Source organism: Scardinius erythrophthalmus (assembly GCF_964197995.2).
Source record: "Scardinius erythrophthalmus genome assembly, chromosome: 18".
In the NCBI taxonomy this organism is placed as follows: Eukaryota; Metazoa; Chordata; class Actinopteri; order Cypriniformes; family Leuciscidae; genus Scardinius; species Scardinius erythrophthalmus.
Genome location: NC_138238.1, coordinates 34,665,566 through 34,678,088, shown reverse-complemented (window position 1 = coordinate 34,678,088; position 12,523 = coordinate 34,665,566). Strand labels below are relative to the sequence as shown.

At 37.5% G+C, this 12,523-nt stretch overlaps 1 protein-coding gene across 2 annotated transcripts; it reads left to right on the top strand.

The window, feature by feature from the left end:
* The first annotated feature begins 3,619 nt into the window (after window positions 1-3,619).
* On the top strand, window positions 3,620-11,534 carry cep55l (centrosomal protein 55 like). Of its 2 annotated transcripts, none has more exons than XM_081393409.1 (9): window positions 3,620-3,731; window positions 3,890-4,103; window positions 4,299-4,559; window positions 7,710-7,754; window positions 7,847-7,997; window positions 8,093-8,355; window positions 9,546-9,617; window positions 10,765-10,890; window positions 10,991-11,534. In XM_081393409.1, the coding sequence occupies exons 2-9, from the start codon at window positions 3,909-3,911 to the stop codon at window positions 11,198-11,200; spliced, it is 1,323 nt and encodes a 440-aa protein (XP_081249535.1). In that variant the 5' UTR covers window positions 3,620-3,731; window positions 3,890-3,908; the 3' UTR covers window positions 11,201-11,534. The 2 variants fall into 2 exon arrangements, with proteins under 2 accessions (XP_081249535.1, XP_081249536.1); XM_081393410.1 differs by having other exon boundaries at window positions 3,657-3,731; window positions 7,847-7,988; window positions 10,991-11,517.
* Window positions 11,535-12,523: the final 989 nt, after the last annotated feature.

Sequence of the window (12,523 nt, the reverse complement as noted above, 5' to 3'; positions counted from 1 at the left end):
TTCTGTTTTCAAAACCTCAGAGAACCGTTGAGTAAAGAGGAGAGGTATCTTAGTAACAAGAGTTGTCTTTATTATGTCAATGTCATTTTATACTGTAAATTGTTTGAGTTTTCATTATTTCATTATTGTTTAATATTTCGTTTCACTTTATCAAATGACAATCCAACCTTTTTTCTTCTGTTTTTTGTCATTTGACCTGGAAACCTTTGACTGTTCGTGTTCATGACTAGTGTTTAGTCATGCATAGACAAAATGTAGCTAATAACAATGTTTTGGGAAATCCCAAATTAGAATTTGCAACATCCTCACCCCTTTTGATAAAGCAATATGCAAGCACTCACAGGCAAGACGGATTTTCATCACATGGTAAAAGTGTTTCTGGAAGTAATAATCTTTATAAAAACACTCTGTATCTGCTGCAAACCTTTGTATTGAACTGTGTTGTTGGGTGATTTACAAACACTGTAGTCGAAATATCTGTAGCTAAATGTAGCCGAATCGCAACCGAATCTTGCAATATTAACGTTGTGTTAATGAACTTTCCTGTAGATCCAAATGGGACATCTGGCTGGTAATGAAAGCTTGTGGGGCTCTGGAAGCGATTACACTACTGTAGGTTTTGAGTTGTATATAAAAAAAGAATGTAAGATGATGAGATTTTGACAAGCGGGACGTTGGGTTTTTAACAATGTCGGTCAACGTCATCATTTTCTGGTTGTGAATGGATGTCACTTGTGAATTTCACTTCTGTTTAGATTCAGTGGTATTGCATATGCTATAATAATTATATTTATGGTAGGTCCTGTAAGTTAAATCCATGTCTTTCTATCTTTTTTTATATTTATTTTTACTACAGCTTATTTTTTTCCTAATAACCTTTTGGCACATGGGATTACAGTCTTGTTTGAGTCTGCCCTATAGAAAGATAAAGAGCTGAAATGTATGAAATATTTAGCTTAAACTTTGTGCACTTATTTTTGCATGCACCCGTTCTTTCTCAGATATTTTGATAGTCTTGTAAGCAGCACTATTTCCCTCTATGTATCCTCCTTTGGGAAACAGAATAAAGCATTATAAGATGTGAAACAGATGTGAATGTCTTGCCGTTGTCTGACTACTGGATTGTTTTTTTGTCCTGAATTGTTAGTGGGACTAAGTGAGTTTGAATCTTCTGTTGCCAGGGAAACCATCTGCCTCTCTTCAGGTGTGTGAGATATGAGACTGGACATATTGAAGACAGCATGGAGAAAACTGTGTAAATGGAGTTATATATAGGCTAGGTCTTTCCATTTATTTGTGTGCCGTTACTTGGTCACAGAGACGGGAGAGGACACTTTTATTACAAATAACAGAAATGATAGATAGATAGATAGATAGATAGATAGATAGATAGATAGATAGATAGATAGATAGATAGATAGATAGATAGATAGACCGACAGATAGACAAACAGACAGATAGATAGATAGATAGATAGATAGATAGATAGATAGATAGATAGATAGATAGATAGATAGATAGATAGATAGATAGATAGATAGATAGATAGATAGATAGATAGATAGATAGATAGATAGACAAACAGACAGATAGATAGATAGATATAGATAGATAGATAGATAGATAGATAGATAGATAGATAGATAGATAGATAGATAGATAGACAAACAGACAGACAGACAAACAGACAGACAGACAGACAGACAGACAGACAGACAGATAGATAGATAGACAGACAGACAGACAGACAGACAGATATATAGATAGACAGACAGACAGACAGACAGACAGACAAACAGATAGATAGATAGACAGACAGACAGACAGACAGACAGACAGACAGACAGACAAACAGATAGATAGATAGATAGATAGATAGATAGATAGATAGATAGATAGATAGATAGATAGATAGATAGATAGATAGATAGATAGATAGATAGATAGATAGATAGATAGATAGATAGATAGATAGATAGATAGATACTGAAGACTGAATAAAAAATTTAGAATAAAGAACAAACAAGGTCAGAATAAGAGAGTGAGTGAGAGAAATAAAAGATGGCTACCATTATCCAGTGGAGCGAACACTGAAGGGGTGGAATGAGAAAGTCTCGAGGGAGGAGGAGTCGTAGGCATCCAGGAGGGAATAGATATTTAATGAGGAACCGCATCCTGCTGTGAACATCTAACGCTGCTTGAATGATGTGTACACTGAACTGGAGGATCAGCGAGCGGAGGAATGAGATCAGTGTGTGAACGACAGCTTCAGTTAATCCTAAGAACCCGAGATCACAGCTGCGCTCCTGCTAAACGCTCTGTGTGTGGACTCCCGTCATTCATTATTTATTACAGTGGAAATCCTGGCAGGGAAAAAAGCTTTCTTCAAGCCTTTTCCCTCCTCTCTGGCAGAATCCTGGGTTAGCTGGATTTTGAAGATGGATTTTGCATTAAGCTCTGAATTCACACATGAACACCGCTGCAAGAGTGTGGGGGAGTTCTGATAATGAAACCCAAGTCTTTCAACACCCAAATCCCAGATATACCCAGAGCAATATGAGGCCCATGTTGCACTTCTGGAGGGCGAGGTGTGTGTGTGTGTGTGTGTGTGTGTGTGTGTGTGTGTAATAAACAGCTGCATCAGCCTGCTGTGTCATTAGTACAGATTATTGCAGTTGAGTGCAGATGCAGCACTAAAACCCAAACATCATCCCCCGCACAGCAGCAACATTGACCTTGCCAGAACCAACCAACAGTAAAGAAACCAACTTTAAAACATGTCCTCATTAGCCAGCACCACCAGATTTACTGACACATCTGTTTTTGAAACAAACAGGCATATCTATCAGACATGAGTATCAAAAGCATTCGATTTCAAAATGATTCTAAATAGAAGCATATTAAAATAGACCCACCTAAATTAGCCTACTTTTTGTATTTAATTATTTATTTACACATTTTCAGCAAGTCATAGCATTTTCACAGAGTAAGATCACAGTTATATTGTAATTTGAATGACCCCTGTGCATGAGAATAAATAACTTAAAACCGATTCAGAAGTTTGGGGTCATTGAATTTATTTGAATTAATCCTTCAATTAAATAATACCTTTATTCAGCAAGGAAGCACATCGATCAAACGTGACAATAAATTTATAATGCAGATTTCAAATAAATGTTGTTCTTTTGAATTTTTTTGAATACCACAGTTTTCATAAAAATTAGCAAGGAAGAAATTACATTTAAAATATTTTAAATGAGAAAACAGTTATTTTTATGTGTAATTACTGTATTTTGATCAAATACTTGGAGCCTCGGTGAGCATTAGAGACTTCATTCAAAAACTGACCCCAACTTTAATAACGATAGTGTAAACGAAATGGAAATGTATTATTATTAGGCCTATTTGTTGTTGCTGTTTACATTTTGTGCCTTATTTATTTGCATATAAATATTTTAGACTACGTATTGCATTACAGATTGTTTTTATTGTAGTACTGCATTTTACAGACATTAAACCGGTATCAATAACCTATATGTGGACTGAAGATAAAACTGCAAGATATTTGTTGACAGAATCAGCGCCATCTGTCTTCACCCGACGACTGCGTTCCGGATATGACGCAGGACGCGCAATATTTGAACTTGTTTTCAATATCACGGAAGTGAAACAGAACCGTTTCCTCACATTGATGTTGCTATTCTTCTACACCTAAGCATTCATTCGTGTGCGTAAGTAAATACTTTATTTTTTTTATTCAGATTATTTTTATCAAGCAGAACTTTCGCTATTTGCTTTTAGAGATATTCTGTAACTGTGCTATTACTTGGGAGGTTCACGGGTCCTATTCATTTTGATTTTGTTATGGTTCGTTTTACACATGACAAAGCTGAGACATCACTCCAGACATGGCAGCGAAGGGGGCGAAGGAGACTCTCGTGAATAAACTGGGCTTTAAAAGCAACAGCTCGAAGTCAGCGGACATGGAGATCGAGAAACTGAAGAGAGAGAACCAGCAGTTGAAGAAGAGTCTGGAGGACATGAAGAAAGCTGGAAGACATCAACACACACATCCAGACTCGGACAGAGCCAAACTCCTGGAGGTGAACTCATGCCTGCTTTCTACCTGAAACCTGATGGAGCTTTGTTTAAAATGTCAACAACAACAAAAATCAAGATGTCTGTGTCATTCTATAAATGAGATGTGTATATGTAGACAGATGTAATATTCTCTGCATTTCCTCGTTATGAAGTGAAAGATTATCATCCTGCACATGTGATCTCTTTTTAAAACTCAGAGGATTCTGTCCCTGGAGACTCTGACGGAGATGAACTCTCAGCAGCTGCTGGCGAAGGATCAGGAGGTGTGTGTCCTCAGACAGCAGGTACGCTCCGCTCACGGGGACGTGGTGTCTTCACTGCAGAACCAGCTCGAGGAGAAGCAGCGGGAGGCCGAACAGAGAGAGAAACAGTTTCAGGCTCTCGCGAAGGAGACCGAAGACCTGAAAAACAAGTATTGTGTGGTTTCTGAGAGGTGTGACACACTTGAGAAACAAACGGTAGGGGAGCTGACTTTAGACCCTTCGTATTAGGGCTTTCTTTAACTTTATTTTACAAGTGTACTGTTGAGAATTTTGAGCTTGAAAAATGCACAGTTTCTACTTCTGTCATGGTTAAATAAGATACTAAATAAATAAAATGAAAGATTAAATGTGTGTACATATATATATATATACACACACACACACAGTCAGGATTTGGCAGGGTCCCTATATATATTTATTGTAAATTATATACTATATTTTAGTTTATTTAACCATAGTCTATAACCATAGACACTGTGCATATCAAGCTCAAAATTCTTAAAGGGACACTCCACTGTTTTTTCATATTAAACTATGTTATTCCCTTAACTAAGACGAGTTGATACATACCTCTCTCGTCTCAATCGCTCTGGCGCGCGTCGACACTTTGATAGCACTTAGCTTAGCCCAGTTCATTCATTAAGAGCCAAACAGAGATGAAGTTAGAAGCGACCAAACACCTCCACGTTTTCCCTATTTAAATACGGTAACACGAGTAGTTACATGACCAAGTATAAAGCGGGTAAAAAGAATAACTATAATGTATGGCGGAATAGCACTTGAAGTTGGGAGCACTTCGACTCGGCGCAGTAAAAACTCACTCCTGAAAAATCCTCTCCCTCTCCCTCTCACTTCTGTCATTAGAACCAACGTGACTTTTTACTGCGCCGAGTCGAAGTGCTCCCGAGTCCCAAGTGCTATTCTGCCATACATTATAGTTATCCTTTTTACCCGCTTAGAAAAGCGCCACGTTTTATTTTGTGTCACCATACTTGGTCGTGTAACTATTCGTGTAACTGTATTTAAATAGGGAAAACATGGAGGTGTTTGGTCGCTTCTAACTTCATCTCTGTTTGGATCCTAATGAATGAACTGGGCTAAGCTAAGTGCTATCAAAGTGTCGCCGCGCGCCAGAGCGATTGAGACGAGAGAGGTATGTATCAACTCGCCTTAGTTAAGGGAATAACATAGTTTAATATGAAAAAACGGTGGAGTATCTCTTTAACGGTACACTTTCCATTCTCTCTTATTAATTTAAGGGATAGTTCACCCAGAAATAAATATTCTGTCATTAATTACTCGCCATCATGTCATTACAAACCCTCCCGTCTTGATCGCTTTATAAGATGAACAGATTGATTTTAGGCTTTTTTTCACATATAAACATTGCTCAGCGAACATAAACAGAAGCTCAACCTTGTTCCGAAGATTAACAAAAGTCAAAACGGCATGAGGGTGAGAAATTAATGACATTTTGGGTGAACTATCTCTTTAAAGACCTACAGAAATAACTTTGTTTTTATGCTCATATTTACTTTTGGGCCTATTAAAATAAGCATTCTTTTTGTTTTAGTGGGTGTGGGTGGGTTTTGCAATTTCCTGTCATTTAGCATGGAGGTATTTCCAGGCACATGAGTGCATGATGAGGTTCATACACTAGATGGCAGCATTTCATCTCAAACAACTATTTTCTTACTCCGAGAAGCCGCCTAACTAGTGCTGATGGAGTGATGTCAGTAGACCACAACTAATTATTGTATTAATGATGAAATAATAAAAAAAGTTATATTTGAATCTAAATTGTTTTATTGAGACGATATCATTGGTCGACTCATTCACAGTCTTCAAGAAGAGTTCAGACTTCTTGGATTCAGTTCAGTTCAGAGTTCAGGGTTAATGTTCGGGTTAGGGGTTTGTGTAGGAAATCGGCACAGTGATTCTCAAGAAGACCAATGAAATCTTTAGAATTTGCTCATAACTGGTTAGGGAGGGGTAATATATTTGCATTAAATTCAATAATTTCATCAAGAATCTTTAATTCATTAATCGTAGCCAGACTCTTACGAATCTCTGAGCTTTGTGAAAGCACAAATTCCTGTCGTCCATTTGAATAAATAAACACTGGAATATATAAATAATCTCAAATAAACACTCTTACTGGAATTAAATTAAAGGCAGTGGGCCTTAGCTCAGTCATGTTACTCCCATTGTAACCTTTTTATTATCAGATTATGCTAACAATTCATCCTTTTCAGAGATTGTCAGCCTGTCGGTTGAAGTTCCTGTTCTGATTGGTTTGACAGGTCTCAGAAGGGCATCGGTCAGAAAGGTGCTCGGTTTGCACTGTACAAGATTGGTGTTTTAGCTTATGAGGCTGTAAATCTGACACGTCATCACCATACGATCGGACATTGATTCTCTTAGCCAGCGTTATGATATTTGCTGATGCCTCCAAACACACTGCGATACGGTTACATTTTGATTAGATTCAGAGGCCTGCGATCGGTACATGGATATTACATTATTATGTGCCTATTTTTCACAATCAGTTTATATTTTTATTAGCTCACAAATGCAACCAAAATATAACAGGAACATTTAACCGATCTCTATGAAAATTGCGAATCCTGTATCTCAACTGGAACATCCACAACAAAAAAATAATTTGAAAAGTAATGAAATGTTGCACATGACCTCATCAAACAGCTCAGTGCCAGTTTGACCTCTTTTTATACACTGACATCTTTTTGCACATTGCATCAATACATCATATTATTTGTTAGTCATTTAATGTGTGCATTGATCCAAATTGATGTCATTGGTTAAAGATTGGGCTAGTAACCCATAAATTGGTGGTTTAAACCCAAGAAAAGGTTATTAGTTAAGTAATTTATGTAAGATGTGAAAGGTTTCATCTTTTTTAATTTTTTATAAGATGCATTTTTCTTTGCGATTTCAATTTGAATCAATCTAACACATTTATCTAGTGTTTATTTTGCTTGTTATACTTGTCATCATCATAATTCCTGCAAAGATTTCAGATGAGGCAAACACTGAATCAACATGCACCAATGCTGTATTTTCTAAATGTCATAATCATTTGTTAACAAACGAGTATTCATTACTTCAGTGAACTCATTGTTTCTGCATTAAATTATTACATTGTTTAAATGAATAAATTTGTAGCTAACTGTGACTTTGTATATGTACATTTCTGAAATACTTAGACAGTTACCTCTGATAATTGTAATATGGACTTTGAAATGTGTATTGTGAAAAGCGCTATACACACAGTGTGAATTGAACTGAATTGAATATTTTGTGGGGGTTTTTTTTCCCCGACAGGTTTCATCTGGAGAGCTTGCGACAGTGCAGGAGCAGTTGCGAGATGTGAGTTCACAACCCAAGAGTTCAGATGAGGCGTTCCTGCTGCTTTCTGCTAGACTCATCTGTTCTTCACCTCTCTCTGTTTTTGAGTACAGGCTCTGGAGAAGAACCATAACTGGCTTGTTTACGACCAGCAGCGGGAGGCTTATGTTCAGGGCGTCTTAGCCAAGACCAAGGAGTTTGAGACGCAGTTAAATGAAGCAAATAAAGCACTCCAGCAAAAGCACAAAGAAGCCAGTTCAGATGGTCAAAATTCTTTAAAGACACTCAAAGTGGACAGAATCAAATTGTGGATCTATATAACCCAGTATCATCATTGGTTCTCTCTTCTTGCCCCACAGACCAGTCTGCGCAGGAGGCCCAGCGTGAGCTGGAGGCCGAACGGGCCCGCGTAAGCCGCTTCCAGGCAGAAGTGAAGGATCTGAGGGGGAGGTATGAGGAGAAGAGGAGGGAAGCGGCTCAGGCCCGGGAGCAGCTCCTGGAGGAGAGGAGAAGAGACCGAGAGATTCTGCAGGAGGAGAGGAGGTGTTCATCAGAGCGAACTGCTCGACTGCACGCTGATCTGGAGGACGAGAGGAAGAGGGTGGCCGAACTACTCATGCAGGTACACATGCAGAATATGAACCTCATTTTGGGTGTTAGATCAATATGGACTTTTTAATTGCCCGTATTTGGAGAGCAGGGGGCCTTCTCATGCCAATATACATAATGCCGTTTTAGTTGGCAAGTACAATGACATTTTTGTCAATCATGTACATTTCATTTAAAATAGATTTTATTTTTAATAATAACAGAATGCAATGGACTTGTTTAGCCTCAGTGGCCAGTCTGGCCACCACAATATTAAAACTTAAAGAACAGGACGAAGCAATATGCTTATTGGGGGTCATTGATGTGATCATGCAATCATGAATTTTGTGCTGATGATAAATTGTCATACAGACAATCCCGATTAATGATTTACTGTAATTCTGTGTAGTTTTGTTTGTCGCAGGCTGATTAAACCCACAAACCTTTATTTCTTTGTGTACTTTGCTTTGTGAACTGTGTTTTCTGTTGTTTGGGAAAAATGTGATTGAAATAGAAAAAACTGCACAATTATCTCAAATAATTGTGATTAGATTGAAAATCCACGATCAGTTGATTAATCAGTAATCGCGACAGGCCTAATGTTTTCTATAATTAATTAATAATACATATAATATACTGATTCATAATATGAGTTGTGATCTATAGTTTTTAGAAATGCCAAAGACTTGTAAGCAACTACCACAGTTTGCTATGGGAGAATACTAAACCAGAAACTCAGTCTAAAGTTTATACAGCATTAGTGGAGAAGCTAGTTTTGGTTTGATGCAGTTAACGGCTGATGCCGATCTCAAAATGGCCAAATATTAACAGACTGATCAGTCCAGGCTAGAACTGGATTAAAATATTGATTTTCTTATTTTTATGTAACTATCAATTTTAAATCTCAAGAAACAATTTTGAACAATTAAACATTTGCAGCGCGCCTCTTATCCAATACAAATATGAATCGCTACTTCTAATATGAAACAAAGTCTCACCTTTTAAATTCTGTCAATTTTATAATGAAATTCGATGAATCGTGAAAGTTGTGTCGATGCCCAGCTCCATGCTGCATTTCCCAAGTACTGTCCATTTTGGCTTGCAGTGCTTTTGGGAAACGCATCCTTGGTTGATATGTTGGTATATATCTACTCATTTCATTTGACAGACATATTAACTGTATTTGCTAGACAAAATGAGCCATTCTTTTTTCTGTTTTGAAAGGTGAACCAATTGCAGAAATCTCTGATGAATCAGCAGGAGCAGAAGAAAAGAATCTCCATATTGGAACAACAGGTATTCAGATCAACACTAGCTTTCACTGTTTCATTCCTGGGTCAATGACATGATGATCTTTTTTTTATCTTGCTCATGTTATTAGCCGCTTTCCGACCAAGTATTTCTAGGAACTTAGTTCTAGGAACTGTCCACTTCTAAACAGTTCTAAGAACTACTCTCCAGTCTCCACCAAACTCGGTTTCGCTGTTTGCGTTCGCACTGGCCAAGTGGCCATAGGAACTGGTAGGAGGGGTAAGGGAGTGACGCAAGCACGGCGACTTTTATTTAGACTGCGCGATGGACCTTTATTTTAATGGTGCTGAGAACGCCAGAGCAAACCATGCTCGCATTCTCTGTGTTTATTAGTTAGCGATCTGTTTAACAGTACTGTTTAATATGTTATTAGATAGAACTGTTGTAGAAAGTAGACAGTATATGAAAAAAATGTATTAGCCTATGCCGTGTGGTTGATGTCCAGTGTTGCTAGCTGGGCAGATAAACATAATCATGTTTGGCTTGGTCCCCTCAAAGTTGCGTTGGATTTTCTCTTCAGCATAAAGGTTTAGAGACCCATCTATCACTGTTTTCCATGTTTGTATAGTTTATGGAGTAAATATAGGCTATAATCTCTAATCTGTGTATTAACATTCTAGCTGTTTTAAAAATGGCGGTGCTGGTGTTCCGCGTGCGTTCGGTCAATCAGCGTACACTAACGTCACGGGTAGTTCCTATAGTGCTGGTTTAGACCCTACTCTGAAGTCAGACCTAAATTAGTTCCTCCAAATGGAGTTCCTAGAACTAAAATCGTTCCTAGTTCCTGCGGTGCGAACACGCCGACATCCGGGTACTTTAGCCAATAGTTCTAGGAACTGTGAAAAGGTTCCTCCGGTCGGAAAGCGGCTTTTGACTTGTAATATGTATTTTGAGTGTATATGCCCCCTACTGCTGATTTGTGCTGCTCGGACTGATCTACTTTAAACAGCGTTTCTCACAAATCACTTACTACACCTTTAATGGTTACACCACATGACATATTTTTAAACCAAGCCAACATGAATTTCTAAGACATGCACTTTGCACATGCATTTTAAACTAGATTGATGAAGATTTTCTTTTCTTTTTTTATTGGTGTTATCACCCTTATTTGTCAATGACCATCCTACAGATCCAGTTGTCGGCCAAAGAATCTGAAAATGAAAAAGTAGACCGTCAAACTTCACAGCACCAACTGCACAAAGTTTTGAAAGAGCTGCGGAAGGCCAGAGACCAGATCACACGCCTGGAGTCGTCCGTAAGTTCTGAGATGCTCCTTGATGCGTCCCGACATGATCATTGCCATTTTTTATCATGTAATTGTGTAATAATATGCTTGTATTGACCTTGTGCCTCAGAAACAGCAGAGAGAGGCTCGTTTCTCTGAGCCCAGCTCTTTTAACAGGATGGATTTTGACAGACTGACTATTCAAGATCGAACCACGTCTCCATCTAAAGTCCATAACATGCTAGACGAGAGTATGCTGGAGTGTCCGAACTGTGGCGCTTCTTACCCCACCAGCCAGCACAGAGAGCTGCTCGCACACCTCGACTACTGCTTCAGATAAAACTTCATTATTTACAGTGTGTAGTCACCATTCTAAAGAAACGTTTCAGTATTTTATATTAACTTGTTCCATCCATATATATATTTTTTAAGTAGTCACAGTTTTAAATTCTTGAATTTGAAAAGTTTGAAGGGACTTTTCTTTTATTCATAAAAGTATTTGTTTACATGGGACATATTTAAAAAATATTTTAATTTATGAGTTTAAATGTATGTTATTTTCTTAGTTTGCTTTTGGTGACCAGGTTTCTCTTTTATATGTAGTTGTTCCCAAAAAAGCGGGAACATAGTCCTTCACTGAATTGTCAACTCTACTTGAATAAAAGGAAAAAGACAGAAACAAACCCTGTTTGCCTTGTATCCTCATGGCACCTCTGAAGTGTTACCTGTCTAGAAACGACTCCAATCCATCAGTCCTGACTTTGCAAACCAAATCTGTCTTGAATTAGACTGCATGTGTAAATCCTGCATTAAACTATTTAAAGGTTGGATTAGGTGAAGGCACAGTAGCCAGAGGAGAACGAGTTAATTAACTCTTTGATTCCAGGAAGTGTCATGCATTATTTCATTGCCAGTTAAGCAATATATTTGAGTAAGGATAACTGGCAACAACAATAAATAAATTTATAGAATCCTGAGAGAGAGAGAGAAAGCATATACTCAGGACATTGTTTATGTCTAATCTAGATTGAATCAATAGATCCCTGGTCATCTGTGAAGGCATATGACATTATATATATATGTATGTTAATTGACAATAACTTTTTTGCTCACCAGTCACTGGCTAGTGGTTTTCCAGAGTTACAAGCCACTCTGTAATTTCCCGACAACATAAATGTGGCCAGTGAAAATGCCATTTTTTTTATTTTATTTTTTTATGGGAACCCAATATACAATATTCGGTGCACGAGAATGAGATGAGACGATATTTTAACACTATTTTTATTAGTATTTTATTCATCTAAAATTCACAAAATCCAAAACAATGCAGGTGTGTTTTGAAATGGTATAACTAATATAGGGATGTGTCACTAACCATTATTTTGGTAATCAAGTAATCAGTCGATTATTTTGACAATTAGCCTAATTGAGTAATCGGATAATCTTTTTTTGTGGTAATAAAAACAGACCTAAGTAAATAGCCTTTAAAATGACTTAAAATATACAAAAAATAACAAGGCAATAATTTGCTCAATATAGATTGTTGAACTTTACATCACAATCAAATACGTGTTTAATATTGGTCGATCAACATTTAATTGAAATGTCCATTTAATATTTGGCCACCTGTAGAGATGCTACAGGCACTGTAATTTCTTGGACA